This window comes from Rattus rattus, chromosome 1 (genome assembly GCF_011064425.1).
Source record: "Rattus rattus isolate New Zealand chromosome 1, Rrattus_CSIRO_v1, whole genome shotgun sequence".
NCBI classification, from domain to species: domain Eukaryota; kingdom Metazoa; phylum Chordata; class Mammalia; order Rodentia; family Muridae; genus Rattus; species Rattus rattus.
The window spans coordinates 72,668,469-72,691,588 of NC_046154.1; the positions used below are offsets into that span (position 1 = coordinate 72,668,469).

Consider the following 23,120-nt stretch of genomic DNA (forward strand, 5'->3'; position numbering starts at 1 on the left):
TTTTTATTTTATTTTATTTTATTTTATTTTATTTTATTTTTACTTCTATTACCACAATCACAGAGAGCAAGAGGATGCTGCAGTCTCTGATCAAGCCTAGTTCCAAATGCCTGGGTTTGGCTGGTGGGCCTGCTTTCTTTGTTCTATTCTGGAAAAGTGCTGCTGGCACACTCCTAACATGAAAGCTGGAAATAGACGGAGGTATACTTTAGTTCACAGTGAGCTTGAAGGAAATGGCAAGGCCGTTGGGAGACAGAGGCATCAAATTGATTAGGCACAGCGATGTCCTAGGCTCCACTATAGCGTAGCAGATAAAAGAGTGAGCCACTAACCAGGTCAGGATGCAAGATCTAATGCTGCCACATCAGGAGTGGGGAATGATGCGACATCTGCATAATTTTGTCAGACTTTAACTGCAAGGAAACCTTTTACCAGAGGCACATGAATGTCTTTCAAGCCATAACAGTATTTCACTATAGGAAGATTTCTGTCAGTTCAGTCTTTACCTGCCTATAACTCAGTAAGTTTTACAGTGTGACTAAAACCACAGATCTAAATGACAAAACCAAGTTATACTGAGAGCCCCATGTGTATTATCTCGGCGATGCAATTTATAGTCTCATTGTATGGGCAGAAGACTAAAGTATAGGTTCTCACTGTGGCCTGAGTCACGTACAATCCTAAGAAGAGGAGTTCTGTACCCTTAATTATTTCTAATCCTCTGGTCTTGACAAGGATTATTTTTCTCTCTAAAAGCCTTTAAATTGTTTTCTGGGAGACGAATGTTTTTTCTCAACTCCTCTTGCCAGCAGTATTCCTGCTATCCTGAACTGCTGAGTAGACTGCTCTGTAACTGCCTCAGAGTATTATAAACTCCATCAATGCCTCCTTTGCATGGACCAGATACGGAACAGTTTTATTTATACTGTTGGACTTTGGCTTTGCAGTCATTGGTTTGTGACAGTCTCTGGTTCTTCCCTGTTGGAGAAAGAAAGTATTTAATTTGTTTGATTAATATAATTATAAGTAGTAGTAGTAGTAGTAGTAGTAGTAGTAGTAGTAGTAGTAGTAGTAGTTGTCATTGTAGTAGGATTGGAGCCCACAGTCAAAAGACTTTGGATATTTTGAAGAAACTGAATATTTGAAAGTTTGTGGGACTTTTAAATTTATACTATGATTTGTTTAAACTGTGATGTTAATATCATATCTTGAGAGTAATCAAGAAAGAAAAGTTAAGATTCAATAGGGATGTGTTTGTCAGGTTGACAACAGTTCGATTGGCTAAGTTTGTCTGTTGTCACTATGACACAAGTTGTAGTCATCTAGGAAGAAGAGTCGCTTCTATCAGAATAGCCTATAAGCCCAGGACCACTTTCTTGATTAAGGATTAATGTGGAAGGACCCAGCTCACTATGAGTTGTTCCAGCTCTGCATAGGTGGTTCTGAGTTACATAAAAAAGAAATATGTATTTGTGTGTATATGTATATGTTATGCATATGTATATGTATGCTATGACAGGCAACAACTCCCTTCCTCCCTAAGTTGCTGTTGATCATTGTATATTTTTACAGCAACAGAAAGTAAACTAATATAGTGTATATTTATTCTACTGGTTCTGTTCCTCTAGAAAACCCTGACTAATATAACATGTATATATAAGTAGTTTCTCTAGTCCATAGACTATATTAATAACATTAATATTAAATCAACAATACTATATTAATAATGATGGCTCAAAATTTGATGAGCTATATATGATGTGTGTGTGTAAGTAGATGCATGAGTATGTGCATGGTCAGAGGACAACCTCCGGTGTCATCCTTAAGAATGTCCTATGCTTTCTTTAAAGGAGGCTTCTCATTGTCCAGGAAATGGTGAAGTAAGTTAGACTGGCTAGCCAAGGAGTCCCAGGGAGCCACTGTGTCTTTTGTCCCAGATCTGAGATTTCACTCATGCACCATATGCCAGGAGCTTTTACATGGGTTCTTGGGATTGAACTCAGGTCATGATCATGAGGCAAGCACTTTACAGACTGAGCGATTTCTTAGTACCATTGGACTTTTAGTAATGACGCACAGTGATAAATGTACAGAAAACGTAGATTTTCACACAACTCTATGGTGATTTCTCTTGGATACATTTCTGCAGCAATGACAAGGCTGGAATGAATAGGTTATATTGGGGGTGCCTTTTATCTTTTTAAAACAATAGCATCAAGCTTATAAAGGTACTTTCTGCATATCCCACCCACAGCAAAGCATCGGTGACCATTGCTTCCGGTGTGTGTATAATGCAGCACATGGCCACTATCTTCTCTTTACAAACACACCTGAAAGTGTATTGCTCTTGGTCTCTAATGTCGAACATAATCACAGCACGCTAGCTCTGCTTTGAAGCAACATGTGTGTATGACAGATGATGGTTATCATAAATAAAAGAATCATGGAAGACTATTGATTGATTGAACTTAGAAAAATACCTGAATCATGAGCTTCTAAGAGTTATGAATATATCTGGGCATGATGGCACATACCTTTAACCCCAGCTCTCTGGAGGCAAAGTTTGGAGAATCTCTGTGAGTTCAAGGCTAGACTGTTCTTCATAGACAGTTAGGCTGCATAGGAAGAACCAGTTAGGGCTGCATAGGAAGATTCTATTCTGTTGGCCTAAAAATCTATACATACTGGTATCAACTTGTTATAGATTCATCTGAAGCTCTAGTTCATATTCATTCATTCATTCATATTCTCTCTCTCTCTCTCTCTCTCTCTCTCTCTCTCTGTGTGTGTGTGTGTGTGTGTGTGTGTGTGTGTGTGTAGGACAGAGATCAATAATCAATTTTGAGTGATTTTTTTTCTATTGGTCTTCACCAAATTTGGGGGATGGTTCCTGCATTGAACTTGGAGCTTACCAACTGAACTAGATTATGGGCCTATGGGGTCATGAAGCTATATGGCTCCTCCTCTCTCTTCCCTACCCCATGCTGGGGTTACAGGCTTTACTGCTGAGGCTTTAAATTCAGGTCCATAGTGTTGCTCAAAAAACACTTTATGCATTATGCCACCTTCCCGGCCCCTGCCTGAGTTTTAAAGCCCCTTCTAAAGTCTACCAAGGCCCTGGCAAACCAGAAGGCTACCATTTGAATGGTAAAAGTGGAAGACTGAAAGAAAACTCAAGGGGCTGAAAGACAGCTCAGCTGGTAAAAGCACTTACTGTTCTTGTAGTTTTTGTCCCCATAAGCCACAGGATGGCTCCCGACTCTGTAACTTCAGCTCCAGTGGGTCCAGGAGACCCCGTGATTCCATCTCACATTAACAGATGGTCAGGGATTCCAAAGACTTTCACAGGAATCTTAATTCCATAGTTGTGCCTTAAAAACCAAAGTCCCAAAGTGGGAAAACACCTTTTCAATGCGGTTCACTTAAATGGAAGATAAGAGGTATATTTTTATGTCGGCACAGAATAAATGCTCTGAGTTTAAAATTCTTTTTTTAAACAATGCAGCATGCTTCTGTTATGCAACCTGAATGGAGGAAATTCTTTTCTCCTAAAAAATGTTCTTAGGATGGGTGTGGTGGTGCATTCATTTAATTTGAGCACTTGAGGGACACAGGTAGTTGACTCTGTGTGTTTGAGGCCAGCCAGTGTTATCATATGCAGTGAGACCCGGTCTCCAGAAAAAAAAAAAAAAAAAAAAAGAAGGAAGGAAGTTAGTTATGTTATTGGGTCTGGGTCTACAACATGGCTTAGCACATTTGATAACCTGAGTTAAGTCCCAGGACTTACATGGTAGGAAACTGATACCTGAGTTGTCCTCTGTCTCTCTCACACATGCATGCTCAGACAATAGTTTGTGGAAATGTGATGGTTTTTGAGTTCTCTGTTTATTGTCAATGAGCTTCTAGCAAAGTGACATTAGGGCTGCTGTCAATCCAAGACCCACTCGTTAGGAAAGTACGCCTCCTAAAAGATTTACTTATTACATTAAGAATGCTAACATTTCATGAGCAAAAAGACAGAAGCAGCTACTGCTGGGAACTAGCTGTCCTCCATGTCTTTATCCCTAGGTTAAACCCTTAATTAACATGATTGCCAGGATCACCTCATGAGTCAGAAGGGCTCATCCTCATGAGTCACATCCACAGCCAGGCTCCCCTGTCTCAAATGTAGCATCTGGGCGCCCGCTGACATGTTGGCTTGTAATTCTCTAACCAAATTATATTCCTAGTTTATCTTTTCAACCATCTTGAGAACTCATTAAGGAAAATGCCTCCACTTCCCAGCTTCTACCTAGAGGCAACCAAGTAATAAAAATCTCCTTGCCTATCTTGAAGTGTACCCAAAGCCAAGTGTGAAGCTAATAAAATTAAAACTTGCTTTTAAGGGAATTTCAAAGTTTTTTAATAACAAAAATAAAGAAGCCATTTAAAATAGGGAATGGGGCATAGTAAAAAATCAGTAAGAAAAGTATCCATAAAAGTCAAGCAGAAATCTATTTTCAAGATTTTTTTCAAACATTTTAATTTGCGTTCTAGTATCATTTATGATTTTTTCTTTCAAAAAATTTAGATTTATTCATTTTATGTTATGTTATTTGAGTGTTCTGCCTGCATGTGTGTATGTGGGTACCGGGAACTGAACCAGGGCTCTCTGCAGAAGCACTAAGTACTCTTAACCACTGAGTCACCTCTTGAAATCATGTTTTCTCCCATATGTGTATGTGTGTCTAGTCCAAACTTCACTAAAGACAAAAGCTGACAACCAGTTGCAGTATGTGATGTGTTAGGGTAAGAAAGTGTACGTCACAAACTTCGGAATTCTATGCTCACCGATATTAAAATCTGCAAACTATGGCTCCCAATGTGGAAATCAGGACAGTGTTTTCATGTCCGCTTTCACAATGGCTCCAGCCCACCTAAAGTTTGTAAACATCCGATCCTGAGAGACCCCTGACTGGGATCCACATGGTCCCTCCCACGGTCAGTGCCTCTCCTAGACCACAGCAGCCTTTGACTCTCTAACTAATACTGCTCTAGGAAGGCAACATCAGGACCGTGCATTAGATCCCTTGTACACTCACACACAGACACACACACACACACACACACACACACACACACACAAAATTACTGACTGATAAATGAATTCACACTCACAACAACCCCTGCCACAAATCCCAAGGGCTTGTTCTGTGGGTTTCTTATTATTTTACGAGGAAGGTACTAAGATATCACAGATTTGCAAGAGCTGAACTACATTTTTTAAAAAGAAATTTCTGGAATACAGACCACTGTGGGGGAAAAAAAGCACAGTACATAAAATTGGGTGCTATAAGTTCAAATGATAATTTTGTTCACTAATTGTGTGGCTTTAGCCTGCATTCTCAACCCAATTCTATGTCAAGACAGAAAGGTTTTTTTTTCAAGTGTGGATGAAAATACCTCCTTTGTTGTCGTCTAATCTTAGGTACAAATGATATGACATACATTAAAATGAGCTGAGGAGTAATAAACAAATCCGATTGTACAGATTTTGTTTTATCTTCTATATATTGTGTTGTGTTTTGTTTTGTTTTTGTTTTTTTATGACAAGGTCTCACTGGGTAGGCCTGGCTGTCCCAGAATTCACAGAAACCTGCCTGCTTCTGCTTCCCAAGTGCTGCCACCACTCACAGGATTCTTGGGTAAATTTTATATCAGAGGCCCAATACATACCTCTAGCTTCATAATAAATTTCACATGTAATTCTACATTTCTCTCTTGAATTAGCAAATTTCCTAATCTCTAAATTCAAAGTAAGAACCGTTTGCATTGAAAATTTTGTTCCTTTCCCCAAAACATCCTAAAATTACTTAGATTTGACCTCTTGTATCAAGTTATGCTTACAAATGTCCTTATTGATATTTTCCTTGCACATGGCACTATTTGTACTGTTAAGAAGGGTTTCAACACTAAGGAGTTTGGCCAGAAACAGCTTCCTATCCAACTTTAATGTCTTTACCCACCTTTCTGCCTTACAAACCACCTTCTAGATTTCTAAGAGCAATGACTACAGCGTTTACAGACAAGGATAAAAGATGTTATCCGAGGAAGCAGAAACAGAGATGACTGAGGGCGGAAGGGATGCTTCAGAGGTGTTCAGTGGGAAATGTGCTTGCCTCACAAGCATGAGGGCCAGACTTAGGATCCCTAGCTCCCACACCCATACCAAATGCATTCCTGCAATCCAGTGAACAAGCTGGCTAGCTAGACTAGACAGATGGGCGATGGATGCCTCAGTATGCGAGATGGAAACTGATGGAGGAGTGCACGTGATCTCAGCCTACACATGCACCTGTGCAGAGTTAAGATGAATATACCTCCCCTGCCTTCCAAATGAAGCCAGTGTTGGAAAGATTGACTCAATGGAGACTTTTATTAGAACACAGTTTATCCCAAAGCATCCACCGTGGCATACTTTTCTCTGAGTCTACAGACCTCACAGAGAATCCAATGGAGATTCATTCATTTATTGCTACTGTCTAGTTGTCTTTTCAAAAATTAGTCCCGGAGTGCTAGAGAAATGCTTGGGCAGTTATGAGCACTTGTTGCTCCTTCAAAGGACCCGTGTTCAGTTCTAGCACCCACGTGGTAGCTCACAACTGTCGGTAATTCCAGTTCTGGTGTATATAACACTGTTTTCTGGCCTTTGAGGACACCAGATTTGAATGCAGCATACAGACATTCATTCAGAGAAACCATTCACACACGTAAAGCAAAAATATTTTTAAGAAAACTGATACGCCATTATCATTATGAATAGGAAGACACAGCTGAAAGAATTTTTTGCCAACTTGGAAATTTCATTAGGAAAAGCAGATGTCTGGTAGGTATTCATGGTTGAAAATGACCAGTTCTCCTTATCCTACAGAATTCAATACTACAAATAAAAGCCGAAGTAGCATAAGAAATTGAAAGCTCTTCAAGGACAAACTCATTGATTAAAAGGTTTTATATTGGGGTTGGGGATTTAGCTCAGTGGTAGAGCGCTTGTCTAGCAAGCGCAAGGCCCTGGGTTCGGTCCCCAGCTCCGAAAAAAAGAAAAGAAAAAAAAAAAGGTTTTATATCATTTTTATCATTTAGTTTATGAGGCGGGCAGGTGCACGTGACAGCGCGGTGCTTGTGTAGAAGTCAGAGAGCAGTTGTGGGAGCCGGTTCTCCCTGGGAATTCTGGGTATCAAGCTAAGGTCATCAGACTTAGGAGCCGGCATCTTCACATCCTCAGAGACCAGTGGTTCCCAACCTTTCTAATGCATCGAACTTCATGCCGCGGTGGCCCTGAACCATAAAATTATTTCATTGCTACTTCATAACTGTAACTTTGTGACTTTATTAGTTTTAGCATAAAAAGCTAATATGCAAGATATCTGATATGTGACCTCAGATGGGGTCTAGACCCACAGGTTGAGAACCGCAACCTAGACCAGCAGTGACTCTGAACTTGGGAGATGTTTTAGACGCTTGGAGTCTAAGCAACGTCACCTCCTTATTTTTTTTTTTAATTGCATATTTCAGAACTCATTGCTTACTAAGATATGGCAACTATGTAATATTTGTAGTGATTAATATGTATAACATGTATATGTGTATTTAGGCAGTGAAATATGAATAGTAATAAAAATAATTTGCAATGCACATAGTATATATCCACATATACATATTCAGTTGCACGTAGAAATATACATATATTTCAATATCTGGAACCTTTTCGAATGGTAAGCAAGTACTGAAGACAGGCAGTCTTCAAGTAGACCATGTTTGGAGATCTAGTGAGGGTCTTTAGAGTGATATTCGATAGTGTTTTAGTAGGTCATGATCTCTGAAGGCTGTCTTTTTTCTTCGAATTTATCACGGGGGGGGGTCTCCCTATCACAGAAAATAAGAACGGAAGGAAACTTAGATGGGAACCCCCACAGACTACTTTTGTAGAAAGCCCTTCTCATCCCACCCTGGGAGACTGAGAGCCTCTGTTGAAATTTTCCTCCTCTCCAAGTTATTAGAAAATGCTATTGGTTTGTGGCCATTGGCTTCAAAAGGCTTAGAAAGATAATTTCCTCCAATAAGCTCATCATTGTAAAGATCACAGACTGAGATCTGTAGAGGCCAAGACTCGCCCAAGAGCTCAAGGCAAATGAATAAATGCCTTAGTCTAAGGACATCCGGAAGAACGAGTCTTAGACCTACTTGACCCATTGTCCTAATCCGAGGTTAACAGAAATGGTAGAGAAAACAAGTGCTGACTGAAGACTAGAGGAAAGGGTAGGAGGCAGTCATTAGCGAATCCCTGGGCTCAGGGTCACCTGCTCTCCGGGATCAAAACAGTGAAACAAGCCATTCAGTAGCACATCAAGGGCGAGGAGCCATTGTTTTCTGAACCAGCTGTGGCGAATCTACTCAACAGTGGCCTTGGGACAGCTGCAGCTGCTGCAAAAAGGGGAGGGTGGAGGAGAGCAAACTACCCAGGCAGGCTGCAAGGACCCCGCCGCGCCACCTCTCGGCCAGCTGGGAGGCATTTCAGCGCTAAGTGCATTGGACTAAACCACCCTTTGAACCAAGGCAAAACATAAACGGCTCACAGCAGGCCCAGACCCGCGCAGTTAACTGCGGGCCTTCGGCTGGCTAGAGCGGGAGAATCTGCGGCTGGCAGCTGCAGAGTGGTGCGCAGTGAGTAGCACTATCAGAAAGTAGAGCGGAGCCGACTGAGCTGCCAGGGCACCCCGTGACCGAGCAAAGTCCTCAGGGTTCAAGCCTAGCTGTAGCCGAGTCTAGAGGCGCGCTCCCGCTCACCTCCTCCTGGCTTCTCCCCCGCTCCTGGCCGGCCTCTCGGGTCCCAGGCCCCGGGTCCCCAGGTCGCCTCTGACGCATCACACTCACCATCTCCTGCCTGAGGATGTGCAGTTTGGTCTCTAGCCTCTCCAGGGCGCTGGGGTGGCTACGTCGTGGGGAGCCGGAGGCAGGGGAGGATGAAGACGAGGAGGACACGGAGGGCGCGAAGCTGCTGCAGCTACTGCTGCTGCTGCAGCTCCCACCAACCCCGCTGGGGTCCGCAGCCCCTTCCCGGGGCGCCGGCTCCTCCCCGCGCAGCGAGCGCGCTAGGCTCTCGGGCACTTTGCGCCCCAGCTTCAGCTCGATGTCTCTGAGGTCTGGCAGCGGACCGTCTTCCATGACTCTTTGCGAGGGGCGACACTGACAGTAAAGGCAGAGGGCGCGAGGAGGCGGCGGCCTGGCGGGCTCTGGAGCTCAGCACTGGGCTCCCCGGGCCCGGCCTGGGTCCCCGTAGGCGCCCGTGCGCTCCATGCCCCGGGCGCAGTCGGCAGATCTGCACCCGGCCGCAGTTTCAGGCTCTGCTGCTCCGCAGCTAGCAAGATTAGCCAGATCGCTTCATTCCTTCCTTTCTGGCCACTCCACCGCCAAGTTGAGTTAATTGATACTGCAGAGAAGGGCAAAAGCTAGTACGTTATACCGAGAGACCGGAGAGGGAAATGGAACCTGCTCGATGGGGGAAAATTCCCATTTCAAACTGTCCATTCAGGTCCCTGCGCCGTTCACGGTGCCCATCTGGTATTACACCACACAGAATAACGATGTGGCCACACTCCCGGGTCGTTTCATTTTCCAGCCATATGTCGCCAAAGATCAGACTATCTTGAACGGTCAGAAAATAAAAATCTCTGATCAATGAAAGAAGTGGGTTCTTCGGGTGGGTATGCGGTGTAGACGAATTTAAAAAAAATAAAGAAAAAAAATAAAAGACACGCTTAGCTTAGCTGGGGTTCAGGGGCTTCCTGGTTGCTGCAGCAGTGTCCTTTCCTTTTAGGCTGTCTCATCCAAGTCATTGTGTTCCTCCGAGCCTCGGAAACTTTAAACTCGGCTGGCAGGTGGACCAAAGCAGAGCCAACCCTTGTACCGTATGTCACAGACAAGAAGAGCAGCAAGATTTCCAATCCTAAAGCTAAGAAACTGACACACAAGTTCTGCCTCAGCTGAGCATATCTATATTAGGTTACTAAGTTAAATGTTTTCCCTGCTAAAGTACCCTGACAACTACAACCTGTAGAACACATTTTTAACCTTAGAGGCAGAAGAATGGCTAAATTTGATGTCGTTTTCTATCCCCCAACTTAATAAAGCCAGTAAACATAGCATTAGAAATCTTACCCAATAACTCCCCAAAGAACGGAGAAATTCAATCAATAAATAGTTAAGTGAAAATGTACAATGAGATATAATTGCTTTACCAATATTCCAGTATATTACCCTAATCAGAAATGAAGAATAGAATAGCCAGAGTACATATGCATATTCATATATATATACATATATATGCATATATATGTATATATACATATATATGTGAATACTGAGGGGACCGGGGAATTTTAAATTGAGAAAATTGCTGAATCCTTTCTTTTAATTATAGAAGAAAACTCTGAGAATAACTAGTGAAACCATCCTTGTTTTCTTTGATAATTTACCTATAATTTGTCACTATTCAGGAAGAACCACAACTTTGTAAACTAATAATCTGGACTACTTCTACCAAGTAAATTAGCATAAAGTACATAGATTATAAGATTGTTTTAACATTATATTTGTGTCAGTGAGAGTTGAGAGTAGTATTTTTCAACACACTAAACTATAATTTTTGGCTTCCATTGAAGTATTTCCAAGTTGATCCTTTTTTTTTCTGGAACCGGTAGAGGTTGTGTCCTTGTTCTTCTGGCCTCTCTTCCCATTCAGCTTTTCCATTCCAAACAACAGATAACTGGAGTTTGGAGTTTGTTTATGTCATTTTCTCATCTAAGAAACCTTAAAAGGAGAAAAAGCATAGACCTTCTGAGTGAAATATCTCCTGTCAGAGAAAACATTGCTGAAATTGTCTTGTCAACAAGCCAGACCTTTGCATGTGTTAACTGTTTTTAAATGAAAAAAAAAAAAAGAAAGAAAGAAAGAAAAGAAATGTTGTAAGTTAGGTGGCTCATTTCACAGTCAAAACTACCATTTATGGAATAATCTAAGGAGAACCAAATTAAATCTCAGCTCTGCCATAAAACGGCATGTATGGTTTTAAAGCTGGCCCGCCACAAGCTCCTTGCATGAGGATTGCACTGTGGCATGTAATTATGGACGCTTCTCATTTGAGTCACGAGCAGCTTTTTATTATAAACTGTACAAAGTCCAACTCAGAGCTGAATGCAAAGCAAACCTCATGTGTTCGATCTCTAGTTTGATCTTTGTTCAACAAGTCGTTGTTGAGTTATCCTCACCAGAGTGCCTATCTATAACTAAGACAGTAGTTGACCTTATAATAAAAAGTGTATTATAGGCGGGCGGTGGTGGTGCGTGCCTTAAATCCCAGCAATCTGGACACAGAGGCAGGCAGATCTCTGAGTTGGAGACCAACCTGGTCTCCAGAGCAAGTTCCAGGAGAGCCAGGGCTACACTGAGAAATCCTGTTTGGAAACAAATAATCAAACAAGTGTATGGTATATAGTTAGCGTTTTGTTCTGGTGAAATGTAAAACACATTTAAACATTTAAAGAAAAGGTTAGTTATGCTAAGTTTTAAAAGTGTTCTTTATGATGCCTTATGATATATTTGTTTAAAATAGAAATGTTTTGGGGTTGGGGATTTAGCTCAGCAGTAGAGCGCTTGCCTAGCAAGCGCAAGGCCTTGGGTTTGGTCCTCAGCTCCAAAAACAACAACAACAACAAAAAAAACAAAAAAACAAAAAACAAAAACAAAAAAAACCCAAAAAAAAGAAATGTTTTGAGCACCCGGTTTCGGGAACAACTTAGAATTTCAATTCTTCTAGGCCTATAATAGAGTATGACAGACTTTTCTTCTCTGTGCTCTACTATGATGATATTTCTCATTCCAAATTTCTGAAAATTGGATTTTTTTTGTAACAGTTTTCATCTTGAGCACAGTGTCTGTTAAAGATGTACCTATGAGGAAAGTGTGAGAGGGTTGGCCAGTAGCTCATGCCTTAATGTGGGAAACTAGACATAAGCTGCCACTGTGAGCTCTGGATGGGCAGTGGTCAGGGAATAGTGTTCTCAGCAGTGCAAGAAGGAAACCAGGGAGAAGAAAACAAAGATAGACACACCCTGGCTGAACTCTTTTAACAGCTCCTTGCCCGTTCCTACTCATCCAGCTCAGTGCTTGCTGGTGCATGGGGTGTTTACTCAGGCCTAATGTGCTGAAACACAGAACTGTAAAAGCACGAGGTTTGTGTGTGGCCGGTTTTATGCTTTAGTAGGTGATGGGTCTGGGCGCTGCATTAGTTCTGCCTTACATTAGTCTTTCTAATTTATTAAAATGCATATGCAAATAAGAATGGATGTTAAAGTGTGGAGAACAGAAACTTCCTCCACCATTGGATTGTGTTCACAGAGAAGAATAGAGGCCTCTTATTTATTATAGAGAAATCCCTGTTGGTTGATTAAATAGGAGCATTTTGGGACTCCGATGACACAAGCTCAAAGAATGCACTGGTCACAGCAAACTGAGGTGAGACATACCTCTCCCCATTCCTCGATAAGAATACTACTTCCTGGTCAGAATGGGTGATGAGGGGCTTGGTGAGGAGAGAACCTCAGAGCAACAAACTCAGGCAGGACTTGACCGGGTCCGTAGCAGCACTCCTCACTTAATCTGCTGCTAGCATTTCGATTAAACAAGAACGCCCTACAACCTTTGGTCTGGCACTGCCTGAAAGTCTGCCCAATTCCCAGCTCCTACTGGCACTGAGTTCAATGACTCAGGCAGTCTCTACCTGAAACTCCACTCTACAGTGCAAAAGAAAATCAGGCTGCCAGCAGGGTCAAACTACCTTAAGCGTTTTAGGAAGTGACCATTTAATAGGTGTGTTCTTTGCATCTTTTATTTAAAAGCGTAGAGCTGCTGTGGGTGTAAATATTTGTGTTCAGCTTATAGGCGGAACAAGGAAGGCATCATAGCAAAGCTAAAGAATGTTGACCTTACCCATATATAGGAGAATTATATACCTAGGAAAGCCACTAAAGTTTTATCTGGCCCATTTAAACACCATTAAATGGCCTAATGATTTTGTTGCTGGTTTAGATCTGTTTATCTAGCAACATCATTTAGTTTACTACCAACGTGAGCAAGTTGTGCGTGTGATGGCTGTATAACTATTGTCATTTATCACCTAGCTCCTTACTTTCCTATTTATGTTTTACCTTCTGTACATCTGAAATGTTTCTCTCTAAAGAGTACAGTGCCTTTAAAGAGTGCTCTTGGAAATCTAATTAATATTTATAATCAGAGCTAGCCACTTCCTGCAGAGATTTAGCATATAATGCTAAAAGTAGGTCACTAGCATCTAAGTCTCCCTTATCCCCACTCTGCAATCCCTGTCAAATCCCTCTCTGCCTTCATCGCTTGGACCAGTGCCTGATTTTCTCTCTCGTGCTTTGCTCAGCTTTTTGTTTTCAAACTGGACTCAGAGAAATCTTGGTACTTTCCTCGGTAGCCATCCCAGTGCGATTTAGAGGACGACAATTTTGACTCTGTTTTGGTAAATGTTTACAACAAGCTCCGTGCAAATATGCAAGCAACTGATTTGTAACGTTCTACAGTGGAATAAATACTTCCGTTATAGCAGTGTATCAGTCTGATTCTGAATAGCCAACCTGAGTTGGGGAAGGATATTCACAAATGAGGTCAATATAGTATTGCCACTGCACAGGTCAGACCACTGTAAATGACTGTGCTATTTATGTAAATAATAATAGCAAATTACTCATGTAAATAAATATATCCCAGAACATAGAACAGCCAAATGTCAAAAATTAGGAAATGATAATGACATTTGAGGATTTATTGTATTTGTTTTCATTTACCTAACCAAAATTTTACACAACGTAAGTTTTAAATAGTAGGAATGTTCAGCAGAGTATTTGCAAAAATTCCTGGAAATTTAACAGTAACCTCTTGCAAACTGGTTTGGGCTGACTCCTGGACACTTCTGTTTTTATAATTGCTGAAGGGAAATCACTGAAGTGATGTGAAGTCCAGGTGTCAGCAATACTGTGACTGGAGAAACCTGTGACACTTGAGAAAGCTCAGGAAATCAATCGCTTGTGTTGGTTTCCTTGGACTGCCATAAAATCACACAGAGTGGCTAGCTGAAAACAATAACAATTTATAATTTCACAGTTGTATAAGCTAAAGGTCTCAAGCAATGGTCGAGTGTCCAGCATGTCCCCTGGGTTGTGTCAGCACAGCTATGGCCACTGCCTTCATATTTGTTCCTCCTTTCTTCTGTGTACATATTTCAAATCGTTTCTTCTTCTAAGGACACCATATTGGATCACAGCCCCATTCACCATATCCCAATGTATCTTACATTAGTGAATTGTAACTGAAACCATCCCAATCCTCCCTAATCTCTCACTCTGACCACTACAGCTGAAAATTAGCCTTCATTGGCGTGTGTGATTTTTAAAGCGTTTGTGATTCAGTGAGAATATTTTCATGATCATAGGAGGCATGCAGAGTTTTTGTATCTTATGTTAAAATATAAGTACTATAATTATGTTCTCGGAATAATAAAGCAATGGCTACTGGTCATTATGTCTATTAAATTTGTCATTTTTTTAAAAATTTATCATTATGTCATATCCCATTTGGGGACATGTATTGTAGTGAGGCTTTTACCTATATGAATCAGCGACACCTTTTCTTTTTTTGTACCAGGAAAATATTTTAACTCAGAAAAGCAAAAATTGTGATAAATTGGGAGAACGTAGAAAAGTACTAGACAGAAGCAGTTACATCCTGAGCATAGGAGTTACGCTCAACCCCTACAGGGTTTTACTGTTTAATGCTCCAAGCAATCTAGAAAACAAATGCCATTGGCCCTCCTATGTAAAGAAACATTTTAAACTACAAAGGATGAAAACCTCAGTGTTTGACTTGTGGCAAGGAAGGAGGCCAGAACTGCCCCTAAATTGTATTCTATTACCAACTTCATGTTACTTTCTGTGGTTTGGATATTTTGTTTGTTTGTTTGTTTGTTTTTAATATGTAAAAGTATTTTTCCTGAAATATATACATCTGGATACCACTTGTATGCCTGTTGCCTTCAGAGGTCAAGAAGGAATATTGGGTCCCCTGGAACTGGAGTTACAAATGGTTCAATTCCCACCCTGTGCGTGCTGGGAATTGAACCCAGGTCCTCTGGAAGAGCAACTGAGACGTCTCGGCAGCCCATAGACAGTTTTCTTCACCTTTAGATGATCTTTAGTCCTAATATAGAACATGTAAAGCAGGTTGGACAAGATGGAGCGCACCTTTAATCGCAGCACGTGGCAGGCAGAAGCAGGCATATTTCTGTGAGTATGAGATCAGTATGCTTTACTTGGGGAGTTTCAGGCCAGCCAGGGATACATAGAGAGAGCCTGTCTCTAAGCAACGAAAACAAAATTACAAACAAACAATAATAACAAGGCAGAATTACTAAGTGATTCCACTTCTGCTCTACATATTAGGGGGAGTGTAATTTTTTTTAAAAAATGTATTTATTTGTTATATATAAGTAAGCTGTAGTTGTCTTCAAACACACCAGAAGAGGGCATCAGATCTCATTACAGATGGTTGTGAGCCACCATGTGGTTGCTGGGCTGGTGCTCTTAACCACTGAGCCATCTCTCGAGCCCCTTGGGGGAATATATTACAGTAAAGCTTTAACTAGGGGCCTCATAAAATTAAGGTAAGTACTTTTACCACGGAACATATATTTTTAAATTTTTTCATGTCTTTTTCTTTATTTTTCTTCTCTTCCTTTCTTCTTTCCTTCCTCCCCCCTCTCCCCAAGACTATCTCACTATATAGTCTTGGCTGGCTTGGATCTTTCTATGTATACCAGGCTAGCCTTAAACTCAGAAGAGATCCACCTGCCTCTTCCTCCAAAGTGCTGGGATTAAAGGTATGTGGCATCATGCCCAGATGAACATACACTTTTAAGAAATCAAAATATAAAAATATAAATTATTTTTTTTCTGATGAATCAGGAGAGTTCATACACTTGCTGAAACAGAGCTCAAAAATGTAAGAGACAGAAGAAATAAAAATGGGAAACTAACCGGGGCTCTTGCATAAGAATCCTGTTCAGTGAAAGGAACGGGACGTGGGAAGGCAGATCCCAATTCCTATGAACTCTCACACTCTTGGAAGGACAAGGCCGACAACACCTGATGCCAGATCCTCATTTGGAGAACGTAGGTCTGGGTAGACATGACAGGTAGTGATTTGGCTCACAAGTGATGGTCCCAAGGGAATTATGGAGGTGTGAAACAAAGTGTTTGTGAAAGAGTGTCCCAGTGAAAACATGTGCACCTAGTCCGTCCTGGGTCATGGGATTGTGACCTTACAGCCAGGGAGACCGCACCTATCTGAAGAAGCAAATGCTAGGAGTGTGGGCAATTTGTCAAGGAGAAAATGTCAAGGCACCCTGACATTCCAGAAGATGAAAGGCAACTACAAGGCCAGGGCTCAGTCCCGCCCTCTTCGTTGACTCGGCCCCGCCCCCTTCATGGGCTCAGCCCCACCCCACTTCGTTCCTGTGATATTATTCCCAGGCCATCTATGGCAGCTGACTTTGTGGTGGTTGACCCTTAATTCCATAATAACCTTTGTCTGTGGTAGTTCAAACACTTCAAAGTTTACTGTTAAAACATGCTAAGTTCTGTTTAAATTACGTCATGCAGGACCAGAAAGCATTTCATCTTTGGTTTAAAGTTGTGACTAACTGTTGCCTGGTATGGAGGCCAAGGGAGAAGATACGATCAGAAGTAATCTGCAGAGTCACAACCTAGGTATGATCTCGAAACCGGATAGGGGTCAGGGATGTGTATGAGCATCTTAAATGGGATGACTGCGTTCTATTGTGAGACCTCTAACCAGAGGATAACCAAAGCAGATAGAGGATAGAATCATGCACTGCTTTTGCCTGCTATCAACTCCAGACACATTCCATTAAGTATTTGGGTCCCGGATGATTTAGTTGATATATAACCTGACATTACATCACTCAGAATTGACTGTGAATAGGAATTAGGGAATTTTTTTTTCTAGTTTACTAGAATCTAGGCTCTGTTTTACAGAACTTGGGTTTCTGGGTGTAATCAGAAACTTTACTTTGTGTTTTAGCACCTTTCCTGCTTATGTAAGTTCACATTGGTTAAAAGAGTACATAAAGGCCAAGCCATATCTGTCTGAGAAGGCACATATTTTACATATCTTTTTTCTCTTTTTGAAAATAGGGTTGTTTTTTTTTCATACAATACATTCTTTTCATACAATACATTCTACTCCTCCTCGTTTCTCCCACCTCCTATCCCAATTAGATCAATCCCTTTTCTGTCTCTCCTCATGTAAAGGATAAAAATGTAAAAAAAAAATTAGCACATTGAAATAGGACAAACAAACAGAAGAAGAAGAAGAAGAAGAAGAAGAAGAAGAAGAAGAAGAAGAAGAAGAAGAAGAAAAGAAGAAGAAGAAGAAGAAGAAGAAGAAGAAGAAGAAGAAGAAGAAGAAGAAGAAGAAGAAGAAGAAGAAGAAGAAGAAGAAGAAGAAGAAGAAGAAGAAGAAGAAAACAGCCCAAGAAAAGGTCCATTTATTTTCACACTCAGGAATTCCGTAAAACTGGAAAGCCATATTATATATTCAAAGGACCTGTGGGGTAAAAATAAAAATAATAAAACAATAAAAAAGGTAGAACTAAAAGAAGAAAAAGCCCCAATATGGCAAGAAACTTCAATGCCATTGGGTATCTTTTCTGTTAGCCATGTTCTGGTGGACAAGCAACCTACTCTTAAGAGTAGTTTGTTTTCTCAGTGAGACTCCCTTGGGGGAAAGATAAACTTACATTTGCAATACATTGATCTCTACGTATAGCAGAATGTTATTAAGAGTCATTTTATTGCTATGTGCCTTTAATAGAAGAGTTGTCTTTGGTTTTCCCCTAGGTCCCTGGACTATGTAGTCTGAGGTTCTTGGTCATTCAAGCAGTATCAGGTATGGGTTCCTCCTGGTGGAGGGGGCCTTAAGTCAAATGAGGTCTTGGCTACTCCCATTACCATTGCACTAGCATAATTTGCAGGCAGGACACTATTATAGATCGAAGGGTTTGGAGCTGGGTTGGTATTTACTGTTCTGATTTGGTCGGGGCATTTCACAGTGTTTAAACAAGCATTTTAATCAACTGTCAGACATATAAGGAAAAGGCAAAAAGACAAAAAGAAATAGATGTTAGCATCTAGAGGTTGAAGCAGGAGCATAGCAGAGTTTGAGGCCGGCATAAATTACAGAATAAAAACCTGTTTCAAGAAACGAGCAAACTAATAAAAAGATATGCCCTCATTCAACCTGAGGCAAGCAAGCATGTACGGGGCTCAATAGTTCTGTTTGCAACCCTCTGTTTAAAAAAAGAAAGAAACAAGCAAACAGAAACAAAGAAAAAACACAAAATAAAACAACAAACAAAAAAACCCAAAATTAAACAAACAGCAAAAAGAAGAAACAACCAATAGAGAAAGGAAAATTTTAAGTCATGCGTCCCACTGTCAATCATTTGTCTATGTTCAATACCAAGGCCCTTTTCCCATTTCCTTTTGCTCTCAGTGGGTGTTCCCTTAAACATTCTTTTCTGCTTCCATCACGGTAATGCCTCACTGTGCTCCTCAGCTGTTTTGAGGAGGAATGCGCAACTGTGAAGACCTTGCAAGCTTAAGCAATGCACTGCTCTCCCTTACCACAACTCTGCCTGTTTCTCTTGCTATTTCCCTTCACAGCAGTCTCCTCTCTCCAGTGATGTGAATTGAGTCCTGAATCTTGAGTGTGCTATTCCCTACAACTGAACTTCCTGCTAATCCCTCTCCCTTCAGTTTATTCTTTCCTTCCTTCCTTCTTTCTTTTCTTTCATTTTTCTTTCCTTGCTTTCTTTCTCTTTCTTTCTCTTTCTTTCTTTCTTTCTTTCTTTCTTCCTTCCTTCCTTCCTTCCTTCCTTCCTTCCTTTCTTTCTTTCTTTCTTTCTTTCTTTCTTTCTTTCTTTCTTTCTTTCTTTCTTCCTTTTTCTTAATTTTACCCGTCCTTGCTTTCTTTGTTCTATCTCCCCCTTTCTCTGTCTCTCTGTCTATTCATATATATCAAGTTTTTGACTATAAGAATGATGTGTTCTCTTACTGGTTGAAGTGGATTTAACAGTTTCCCTTTAATACTGTTCACTGGTGTTTATTATTCTGCATCTTGCCATGCCATCACAACCACCATAGAGCACATCCTCTAAAATAAAATTATAAATTAAGTAGGGGCTGAATACATGGCCCAGCATTTGAAAGCGCTTTCTGCCCTTCCAGAGGAACTGAGTTCACTTCCCAGCTCCTACTCAGAGACTTATAACCATCTATAACTCCAGTCCCAGGGGAACTCGGTGTCCTTTTCTGGCATCTATAGGCATCAGAAATGCACGTGGCACACAGACATATATGCAGATAAAATTAGAACAAAAACAAAAGCAACAAGTGTACACGTGACATAAATCATAAATAAAATTTAAGAAGAAAGTTGGTTCTCTTACCATGTTGCACACAACATAGTCAGTGCTCGGTTAACTTCAGCAAAGTTCACACAGTCACGCAGTTAGGAGACATTTTATATAAAAGTAAACACCCTTCTCTGAATCCAGAGATTGCGTGCTTAATCAATAGTAAATGCTTTTTCTCTCTGTTGGTCAAAACCTCCAGGAATCCGCTCCCTTCCTCAACCTGACTGCAACTCTTTCCAGGTGGTGCAGTGACTGAGAATAGCACACATTCTGTCCCCCAGAACCTCTCCTTCCTTAGTCATCAACTTAGAGCCTCTGTTCTCATGTCTACTAAACCTTGTAGAACATATGTGCTCAATTAGAAAAGAGACTATCTTATTTCATAGTAGTGAATATGACGGCTAGGAGACAGAGGCAGGCAGAGCTCGGTGAGTTCTGAGCCAACGTGGTCTACATACTGAGTTCCAGGACATCTAGAGTTGCATGGTGGGACACACCTTGGGCCTGCTCCTCTACTCCCATGCCGCACCTCAAATGAAACAATCTAAATGAAAAGAATCATTGAACTTTGGGCTAGAGACCTAGATGCCTCAGTGATTGAGAGCGCTCGCTGCCTTCGAAGAGGCCCCCGAGTTTGATTCTAGCATCCATGTCAGGTAGCTTATAACTGCCTGTCACTGCAACCCTAGAGCTTCCCATACCCTCCTCTGGCCTTGGTAGGTGCCTGCACATATGTGAGATACACATAGACCAAATAGCATTTGAAAAGAGAGAGTAGAAGTACTTAGTTAACAGACAAGTAAACAGCCTCAGCCAATCCCAGAATTTGTTTTGCTTCTGCTGTTTGTCTGTTTTCAGAGACTATGTCCAGTACATTGTGCCTCTTTTGTTCTTCTCCTTTTCCAACATTGTTAGGTCATATTAGGAGTCCAATTCAGCGTCCACACTGGCATCAAGCTGCACCTCTAGCCTTCTTGGAAAGCAGATATGAATGAGTAATATTCCCCTGTAAGCTCTGCTAAAAGATATATGCCATCTCTACTTGGGTTAGGCAAGTGGGTATAGCTCTTTCTGAATTCAACTTGCATAAAATTTCACAATGTCCCCTAATTCTAACATTCATTTTGTTTTATCCTTCAATCACAATAATTATAGCAGAAATTAATGTATCTCATTAATATTTTAAGCAAATCAAACCACCCAAAGACATAAGCGACTTAATGAAAGTGATCAGTCAGCATCCTTACCTTCCTTTCTGTCCTGGGCCAGCTGTGCTCATGCCTTTGTCCTGAGTAAGAGCTTGTCTTCCTGCTGATCCCAGAAACCTGGCTTTGGTTCTTCTCTTTGTCTCAGTAATCCATAGCATCTTCATTATTTGTCACTTTATTAAATCATTTTGTGCAAAACTAAGTGTCCTACCCTCACACTGTATTGCATGCTTGCTTGTTTTGCCTGCTGACCCTTACATTTCTGAGCCCAGAATCTCACTTCACTCACTCCGTCTCCCACCGTTTACTACCACGTGGAGAACTTACTTGGGTGCACTGACATTTCCTATTCGGAAGACTCTAATGTAGCTTCTGCTCACCAGCCTGCTATTCCATCTAGATTCTAACTGCTTTTTCTTTGAGATATATTCTCAAACCCACAAGATATTGTCTCTAAGTACATTTTTTAAAGTTATTTTTAGGACTTACATGACCCCACTGCCTCTAACCTTACTCCAAAATTACCCCCACCCCCATTACCATGATGGTTTCAGCTTGGCTTCCAAAGCATGAAACCTATTTTACTTATTCAACTTAATGACCAAAGGCATCCTAAGCTAGTGTCTTGTTCCAGTAGAATGGCTTAGGGCCTTGTTGATAATGTCCTCTTGCTCATAACTCTCACTTCATATCCAGTCCACTCCTCAATGACCTAGGCCCATTCTTCTTCCTTTCTAGTCTCTCTTTCTCATCGCTATTTTCTCCTTTCTTTGTACTTTCTTCTTTCCTTTTCTTCCCTCCTTGTGCCTTGCATGTGTCGTGAGCTATGCGTGAAAAAGAACAGTAAAGGAAAGAAAACCTTAAAAACAAAAAACATAAACAAACAGAAAACCTGATTCCTGTGCTTCCAGGAACTCACTTCTCACTGAAGAGATTCTACTTCCCTGTGAGTCCCCACGCTGCTCAGTTATCAGCATTCACATATAACGGAGATGGAGGGATGAGTAGGACCGAAAAAGCATTTGGTCTTGAAAATGGAAAATGGAAAAAGGATTTGGCCAGGTGGTGATGCTAACAACTTTGAAATATTGTCTTTTTTTTTTTTCCCGGAGCTGGGGACCGAACCCAGGGCCTTGCGCTTGCTAGGCAAGTGCTCTACCACTGAGCTAAATCCCCAACCCCAATGCTAACAACTTTAACCCCACCCCCTGGAGGCAGAGGCATGCAGATCTCTAAGTTGGAGGCCAGCCAGGGCTATACAGAGAAACTGTGACAGACAGACAGACAGACAGGCAGGCAGGCAGGCAGACAAACCAACAAAACGTACAAAGAAATAATGTATGGATCCTTGTCAAAAGGCGTATAATGTAGTTGAGAAAGTAGATTTTAAAATTCTGACACCTATGCTAATTCAGAAAGATGTAGCTCAGAAAGCGGTCAAAGGAGAAAGGTATGTATTCCAAAGTATAGAGATCTCACAGGATAACCAGGGATCTTGGGGGGATATGACTCACACTAGTGGATAAGTAGGGGAACAGTGTTCCACAGAATCCAATTCTATGTTTTAGTGCAATTTCATTCTGTCTCTATATTTTGTCTGACCAAGTTCCCACCAATCTTGTCCATTAAGATACATATGTCATTCATCTGTTCTTATCTCCATCCATAAGAACTTATTTAAGCAATAGAGGACCGCTTCCTTGTTTCTATATCCACACTAAGCTTATCGCTGATACCCATGTTGTAAATTTGAGTACTAATGAGTCACCCATCCTTTCTACAAATGATCTTTAAGGTTTCCAGTTTTAAATTTTACTGTAGGGAAAGCACACATATAGATTAAGTAATCCCTGAAGTTTTATTTATTTATTTTTTGATTAGTGTTAGGAACTTCTTCAATGTGACCTGGTAGCACAGCATTCTGCCTTCCACTTTCTATTAAAATTCCTTGCAGCTACCTATGCGAGACATTATTTGCTTTTCAAACACGACTATGAGCTTTCAGAAACATTCAGAGATTCTATTTATGTTTAAATTATGTACATACAGGTGGAGGCTACCAACAATAGCTCTATTCTTAATGGTATTATTTGCCCTCATAAAATATTTCTGAGACATTGGTGTTTCCTAAATATCATTTCTTTTCTAAACTATACTCCTGAATACAAAAATGAAAGTCATAGAAAGGGCTAAACTGGAAAGAATGTAATTGGGTTTCAGAGTATCCATGGGTCAAGCTCTCTTATGACTTTAATGGAAGTTGCTTAACCTCTCTGAATACAAGATTTGTCATCGCTAAT

General features: G+C 40.9%; 1 protein-coding gene across 1 annotated transcript in view; it reads right to left on the bottom strand.

Annotated features, from left to right (window-relative positions):
• Positions 1-9,895, bottom strand: part of Lurap1l (leucine rich adaptor protein 1 like) — a 40,605-nt gene extending 30,710 nt beyond the window's left edge. The window contains exon 1 of the mRNA XM_032902450.1: positions 8,914-9,895. Within this exon, the coding sequence (XP_032758341.1) occupies positions 8,914-9,204 (291 nt within the window). The 5' untranslated portion in view covers positions 9,205-9,895. The remainder of the gene's footprint in view (positions 1-8,913) is intronic.
• Between the last annotated feature and the right edge of the window lie 13,225 nt (positions 9,896-23,120).